General features: G+C 34.9%; 1 protein-coding gene across 1 annotated transcript; it reads left to right on the forward strand.

Moving 5' to 3' along the window:
* The first annotated feature begins 184 nt into the window (after positions 1-184).
* LOC115962252 (neuroguidin-like) lies at positions 185-3,456 on the forward strand. Its single transcript, XM_031081155.1, has 9 exons — positions 185-283; positions 434-491; positions 588-675; positions 1,176-1,355; positions 1,440-1,622; positions 1,746-1,922; positions 2,017-2,171; positions 2,305-2,428; positions 3,227-3,456. The coding sequence occupies exons 2-9, from the start codon at positions 448-450 to the stop codon at positions 3,236-3,238; spliced, it is 963 nt and encodes a 320-aa protein (XP_030937015.1). The 5' UTR covers positions 185-283; positions 434-447; the 3' UTR covers positions 3,239-3,456.
* The last annotated feature ends 5,037 nt before the right edge of the window (positions 3,457-8,493 follow it).

Here is an 8,493-nt window from a genome sequence, read left to right on the forward strand (position 1 = left end):
CTTATGGTTTGAGGATTTTTGTGTGGCCTCTTTATTCATGGGCTACAAATTGCAATAGGCATTAGGCAGTAGCGACTAGCAAGAATCATCGTTCTCTCGCACTGTGTTCCTTTGACCCAGATTGCGTGACCCAAACCAAAAAAAATAATTTTTAAATTTATTTTCTCTCCTTATAACACAAAACCACGTCGTTTTATACATTAAATTATAACAAAAACAAAATACCCTACCTTCGCGCCGCTCCTCGCCGCCTCCCTCGTTCATCATCTCTCTCTCTCTTAGGGTACGTTCTCTTCAATCCCTATTTCTCTCTCTCTCTCTCTTTTTTGGTTTAAACCGACCGATTACTTTGTGTATTTAAAAACTGAATTTTCTTTAAGGGTCATCTCTTTTAATTTTTCCTGATTGTCAAATTAATAAAATGATTGCACAGTTTTGAATTCAAATATGGAAGGGACTACCAGCTCAATTTCCAATGACACAGTTAAAAAGTAAGTTTTTACCTAACTATCTGTGTATCTGCTGGCTGGTACTTGGCACTTGTTTATGTTGTGGAAAACTCAATGAAAGAACTGTTGTGATTGCAGACAAGCCCCCCAATTAGCTACATTGTTGAAAGAGATGAAGGAAGGGTTAGATACTGTAAGGACTAAAGTACAAGCTTTAACTTCTAAGGTAGGGGTGGTTTTGATTCCAATTATGTAGCTACTGCAAAATTGTTGCTTTTGTATGGTTGTTCACCTTACATGCTCGAGGAGGCATCTCATGTATCGGATATATGCATGCTCCCTCTCACAAAAGGGCGGAACTATAATTTTAAGATTGAGGGGGGCCAAAGTAATAACAAACGTAAAATTTATCCAATTTAAAGAGTGCTACATGAGAATTTTGTGAAAATTTTAACCACAATTCGTTTAGTAGTTCCGCCCCTCACGGAGGATGCATATATCAGATGCATGGGATTATTATTGTACATGCTCTACTGGAATCTCTGCAGCATTAAGCAACTATTGCAAGTGTTTAGATACAAAAACATTAGCTTGTTTGTGATTAAAAAAAAAAAAAAGCTTGTTTGAATTATTCATGATTGCTATTTTTCACCTTACAAGTTACCAAATTTATCATATCCGTCATCATCGTTATGATTAGTGATTCATTTTTGACTCATACATTAGGTGAAAGCAAATCAGTTCCCAACAGCAGATGGGATAAGCTATCTTGAAACCAAACATTTGCTTCTCCTAAACTATTGCCAGTCACTGGTCTATTATCTACTTCGCAAAGCAAAAGGTTTCTCAATTGAGGGGCATCCTGTTGTTCGGAGCCTAATAGAGACAAGATTGTTTTTGGAGAAGGTTTGGATTTGTTTCTATTTATCCTTATCTTCTAATAACCCCTTGTTATGCCTATTACAGAATTGTTCTCTCTATTTATGACAGATACGACCAATTGACAAAAAACTCCAATACCAAATCCATAAGCTTACAAGGGTAGCCACAGATACAACAGAAGTTGTAGGTCCAAGTAAAAAGGAATCAGATGCCTCCAAGAGGATAGAGGATCCATTGATGTATCATCCAAACCCCGACATGCTTGTTCCCCAATACAATATAGTACCTCTGGTGAGTCAAGATATTGAAGTATCAAGTTCAGATATTAAGTTCCTCTCTTTTAAACTATCTTTTACCAAAATGAGAAACAAACTTGTGATATTTGTTTTCTAAGATTATGTTTATATGTTTTAGGAAGGTGGTGGTGGTGTGTATCGACCCCCCAAACTTGTCCCTGCTGCTATGGAGGAAGATAAAATCTCAAAGAAGGAAAGGAATGCTTTGAGAAAGGAGAAACAGATGCTTCGACAATCTAGGCAGAGTGATTTTATGCGTGAGATGATGGATAATATGGAGGGGAGACCTGAAGAGGTTAGTTGTGGACTGTTTTTATGGGGTTACTAGACAATGAATGTCTTCCATGTATGATAATCGTGATCTATTGTTGTTGATGGTCAAAATACAGGTCAGAGAAATTATTGGAGCTGAAAGTGTTGAGGTTTCTAGGTATAAGGCAAAAATGGAGAAGCGTGCTCGACAGGAAGAAGAGCTTTTTACTCGTGCTCCTATGACGAAGATGGAAAAGAAGAAGGAGAAACATTTGAAGAAATCAAGAAATGGGTATGCAGAATAAAAATAATATTGGTTGCAGTGGTTTTCTTGTCTCATTTATTGATTTGTATTTGTTAAAATACAAAATGTTTGGTGGTTTATACTGTTTTCGGCCTGACTGTTTTCTCATTTTTTATACCAGGTTGCTAGGTCTGACGGAAAGTTTCTATGATGAAATCAAAGCTTTACCGTTAGAGGATGATAACAGCGAACAAGCAACAGGCTTTGGTTATGGTAGTGGAAAGGGGAAACTTAAGAAACGCAAGGTATGTCCTATCTAGTATTTGATTTTTATATTAAGTGTCTTGCATCTATGAATTCACATTTCCCTTGAAAAGTGGTATGTTTGGTAAATGTTATGATGTATGATAAAAAGTAGTTTGTAAACCAATGCCCTTAAGGCATCCATGAACTTTTCCCAAATATAAATTCAAAATTTATAAACTTTGTCTAATATTAGGGTCACTTCTTTTTTGCTTCTATTCTACCTCTTATGTTTTCTGGTCTCATGGTGGCTCTTCATGGGTCCACATGATAGGGCTCGTAGAATGGAAAAAGCAGGTACACTTTTGGGGGGCATGATCAGTAGTGACAATATCATGTTGAGCAAAATATTGGTGTTGGGTCACAAATTCTTCTTGCACTCTTCTTCACAACACTCATATGGAACTGACTATGCCCTCTTTTTTAGCCTGTAGTACAGAGTCTTTAGATTAAAAGCTGTAAAATAATTAGTATTGATTACCATAACTGATTCAGGTCAGTATTAACTTTTTTTTTTCTTAATTGATAAGTTACACACATGTTAAGTAGGTCTCGAATCCACGACCTCACCCTTCACCTTGTTCTTACAAAAGGAGTAGATGCCATTGAGCTGGAGCTCATTGGCATACATATTCACTTGCTAAACATGTATAAAATCTTTCAGGAGCATTGAACTACACCTTTTCATTGGATTTTCCATGTTCATGTAGTATATTTGCATAATTTTTTTTTTTCACATTTTGTGCAAAAAGTTTCTGGTCTGCATTTGAACTAGGTCCTAACATTTGGCCCATTTGCAGAGGAGGTATTGAGGAACTAGAAGTTGAAATTTTGTTTTGTTGAGCAATTGGGATTTAGAGCTGGATGACAGTTTTGCGCTGGTTGAGGTAGTAATTGAGGTATGAATGGCTGTGTATGGAGCAATTTTGTTTACTCCCCGTGAGACACATTATTTTGCATAGATTTTTTTTCTTTGCTTGCTTAGATGAAAACTATACAATATTTAAGTAAGTTTCAAGTTTGATCTCAATTTTCTTGCTCTCTTAATTTACGTGTGCCATGGCTAAGGCATTTGTTGCTGGCTAATTAATTGTACATGTTCCCTAATCCTCAAAAGTGTGTGGCGTTCTCTTCTTCAATACAGAGCTCACAAACAAAACTCACCCTTATAGGCAAAGCCATGTGAGGATGAAGGTCTGCTCAATTACCAGTTTTTGACACAGTTTAGTTGATTGTGCCTTAAATAGTTGCTAAAGGCATATGATGGTTGCAAATAAACCCTTAAATAAAATGAAATGCATATATTTCAGAGTCAAACCAGCATGGAATATTCAAATGCACCCTTTAGTCATAATAAGTAAAAAAACCGAATTACACCATTGATATACACTGGTGCCAGGGAATTATGGTAAATCCAACGCTGTACAAGTATATTACAATCTCACCTTAAGGAGCTAGTTTTTAACTGTGATATCACTTCGTTGAAAACTCAGATTTCATCAGCCGACAAAGAAAGTGGTTTCTGAGGATGGAAATTTGATTTACAATGAAATAACTAGTCCTCAGTTACGGGTATATTGTGGAAACGGTTCAAACAAAGAATGGCATTGCAATATGTACTGTTGGATAAATAAAATAAAAAAATGAGCGGCTTCAAATAATCATATAAGTTAATCCATCTTCAGACTCTGCTTGGCAGGCTGGGGTATGTTGAAATGGCATGGACCTTAATGTTTCTTGTGTTGAGTTAAGTGGTTCTAAACGTCAATGTGATATCAAGTTAAGCGTTCGTTCACTTGTTTAATGACTTTAATCTAACATGACAATTACATTCCAATATGGTCAAACCTAGCCAAAGTTATATATTTTAACCGCAATTCACTCTGCAGATGCATAGAGTAATTGCCTAGCCCTACAATTTTATTTTATTAAAGAAACATTAAAAAGTGAACCAAAAGATCACTAATTCTTCATTTATTTTTTTCTATAGAGACATGCAATGGAGGAGAGATACTGAACTGACACTCGGCCATTTTAGGATATGTTTCATGTCTGAGTCACATCCAGTGGGTTCGGGAGGCAAGCCAAACCCAAAGGTTTTTTCTTTGGGGTTGTTTGGGACATGAATTGAGGAACCGAGAAACAACCCTCATCCTCGTTCGAAAGCCATTTAAGGGTGAAGTCATTAACCTGTTTCAACCACATCATGCCTTAACTACTTGTTGAAGCTGAAGACATATGGTGGTTGTGCCAGTAAGTATGCATTTGTTTGCACTTTTAAGAGCTCAAAAAGCTCATATTGCAAAAAGCTAGAATTCAATTGCGTTTGGTTAAGCCCAAAACGCAACTTTTTGATAAAAGTTGCGTTTTGGGCATAGGCCAAAAACGCGGACTAAACACGGAAAATTTATGGACCTTTGAGGGTCCATAAATGAAAACGCGCACTGCGCGTTTGATGGGTTACCGTTGCTAATGATGGAATTACGAAAATACCCATGAAATTAATCAGTTCTCTCAACGCCTGAACCTCACGCCCCTCATCTCATCTCTCTGCTCTCCCTTTGCACGACGCCTCCCATCTCTTCTCTCTGCTCTGCTCTGCCCTCTCCGAAAGTCTCTCTGCTCTGTCTTTCTTTGTCTTCCTTTTCTTCTTCCTCTTCTTCTTCTTTCTTTCTGTCTTTCTACGTGTTTATGGTTGTTTGGCCATGGGTTTGGATATCGTTATTTTTGTTTTTAGTGTTCTATCTCTTTTGGTCTCATAAGTCTTGGGTATCGCTATTTCTGCGTGTTTTAGGTATTCAAAACCCGTGGGTTTGGGTATCGCTATTTTTGTAGTTTTGGATTGTGGTTTGTGTTATGGGTAATGATTTTTCTGTGTTCTTTGGGTTGATTTCTCATGGGTATGGGTTGGTTATGATTTCTCTGTTCTTTGGGTTGATTTCTCATGGATATGGGTTGTTTTGATTTGGACCGAACCTGGGTTAATTCTCATGGGTCTGGGTTGGTTTTGATTTCTCTGTTCTTTGGTTGATTTCTTATGGATTTGGGTTTTGATTTCTCAGTTATTTGAGTCTGGGTTTTGAATTTCTCTGTTCTCTATGTAGGCCGTTGTCTACAATAATATTACATGATCAGTCACGTTGCAAGTACTATGTTTATTTGTTAATGCCAAATACGTTTTGAAGGTAGAGATTTGATCCACAAAATACCAAGCAACACTGATCTGCTACCGAAAACCACCAGGTACCAACACTGATCTGAAATTTTTTTTTTTTTTTTTTTTACCGAGTGTGGGAAATTTTTTTTCAGATCTTGCTATGAAATGGATATTGTTCCTTTACTTGTATAGTTATTTGTTTTTGTTGATTGGAATTTACAGTGGTTTGAATCTTGCTATGAATGGTTTGTAGACTAGTAGCTCATAATTCTAATAGAAAAAAGAAAAAAGTTTGGGTTTGGGGTCTGAAAATCAGAGGAGAAAATTATCGTTGAAAGCTTCAGTTTTTCCATCATCATTGTGAAAATTATCTTAGCTATTATAGTATAATTTATGTATAAGCCTATCTGTTTAGGAAACTAGATACTTTTGATGTAAAAAACTAAGGTTGTGATTGTTTAGTTTAGAGCTAGAATTGCGAACCTAGTTTGATATGCTGCATCCTTGCATAGACTTAAGTGATTCACTCTTAAGAAATGTTTTGAAAGTTATGCTTGGATTTGTTTTATGTGTTATAGCAAAGCAGCACTGCTTTGAACTGTATGATATGGATACGTGCTTGGATGACTCTTAGGCTAATTATGGTATTGCAAGGGTTGCTTTTGTTACAGTTGAAGTTCCAGTGGTTTTTGTTATTAAGGATTAGAATGTGCACCATGACCCTTTTTTACTGGGGGCAATATCATGGATGAAGCTGCCTAAAATTATTTAATACTCAGTGGATCTTTTTGGATATTTTTGGGTGTTATAAGTAAGGAATGGCAATCATGTAACTTTATTTTGTTACTAACATGCACCATGACCCTTTTTTACCAGGGGCAGTATCATGAATAAAGCTGCCTATACTTATTTAATAATAGGTGGATCTATTTGGACAATGTTGGGTGTTATATGCAAGGAAAGGCAATCATGTAACTTTATTTTGTTACTAACATGAATAAATAGTGAAGCCAGCCATCTAGGATTGAGCTCTTTATAGTCTTTTCATATCTTTTTTCTCCTTAGCTTGTCAACAATTTATGTTTGGAATTTGCATTTTGTATGAGCCCTGAAGTTTATAAGATCTATTAATTTATCTTTTTTAGTCTGTCATAACCTGAATTTCCATAGTTTTCTTATTTTTCAAGTTTTATGGCTCTCTAAGTGTAGTGTGCTGCTATTTGTCATGGTGCTTGAGTACAAGAGTTCATCATGTATGTGGCTGCAAGTGTGCTGCCTATACTGTCATGGTGCTTGTAATTGGTTAATCAATTGTTCATTATAATGACATATTGTATGAGTGTGTTAATACAATTGAATTTTTTTTTCTAGGGAAATATTATGTAGTTGATTCTGGAAACCTAATGATGAAAGGCTATTTGGCACCATACAAGGGGATATCATACCATCTTCAAGACTTTCGAGGAGAGGTGGAAACCCTAGAACTAGACATGAAAAATTTAATCATGCTCACTCATCTCTTCGATGTACAATTGAGCGCACTTTTGGTGTGTGGAAGAATAAATGGAGAATTATCAGAAACATGTCATCTTTTCCATTCCATATCCAAATACTTATTGTATCTGCTACTATGGCTCTTCATAATTTTGTTAGACTAAATGATAGGGATGATAGGGGCTTCATAAACGCCAATTGAGATTCAATTTCTAGAAGAGAACATAATAGTGAAGCAAATAGCAGTTATGAGCAGAACTCATAATCTTTAATAGACCCTGCGATGGTGGTTCTTCGTGATTTCATTGCTAATTCCATTTGGGGGGATAATAATTAGTAGTTGTATTTTTTTTTTTTTTTTTATAATATCATGTAGTACAATTTAAACTTGGGTTATTAGTATGTATTTTATCATCTTTTTTACATTTTTGTGTTGTACAATTTAAACTTGGGTTATTGATATGTATTTTATATGTTTTTACATTTTTATGTAGTACAATTTAAACTTAGATTATTGGTGTATATTTTATCATCTTTTTACATTTTTATTTTGTGCTTCATGATGATGGAAATTATTTAGATTTAATTAATATTAATAAGAAGTCATTAATAGTAATAACAAATAATTATGACACTAAAAAAGAAAAATTGCCCAAACATTATTAAAATAATACCAATAATATATTATTATTATTTTTTTTTTTTTTAAGTAAGTACATGAAATAGATGATTTAATAAGTATGAAATAAACTCACATAAAAAAAAATAAAAAAATAAAAAGTATGAAATAAATTCCCTTATATATACATTGTCCTTTTTGGTAATTTATCTCTCAAACTACCACTTTTATAAGTGCTAGCCAAACACTCGGCTTTTTCATTATGTACTTTTTAACAGCTTTTACCAAACACTCAGCTTTTTGAAATTCCATTTTTTCATTATGAACTTTTAACAAAACTCCACTTTTTCATTATGCATTTTTACAAAAAGCTAAACCAAACCCACCCTAAACCTTATTAGTGCAATTTTTGCAGGTAAAATAATAAGAAATGCATATATTGCAAAGCCAAACAATAGTGGGATATCCAAATGCATCCTCTAGCCATAATAAGTATAAGAAACCAAATTGTGGTGCCAGTGATTTATAGTTTCTAAAGCCATACAAGTATATTATAATCTCACCTAAAGGAGCCATACATCCAATGTGCTAGCACTTTGTTAGAAAGAACCAAGTGCATCCTCTAGCCATAATAAGTATAAGAAACCAAATTGTGGTGCCAGTGATTTATAGTTTCTAAAGCCATACAAGTATATTATAATCTCACCTAAAGGAGCCATACATCCAATGTGCTAGCACTTTGTTAGAAAGAACCAAGTGCTTGGGACCTCAAATTTTCATTAGCTAACCCAGAAAAA

Source organism: Quercus lobata, chromosome 9 (assembly GCF_001633185.2).
Source record: "Quercus lobata isolate SW786 chromosome 9, ValleyOak3.0 Primary Assembly, whole genome shotgun sequence".
NCBI lineage: Eukaryota > Viridiplantae > Streptophyta > Magnoliopsida > Fagales > Fagaceae > Quercus > Quercus lobata.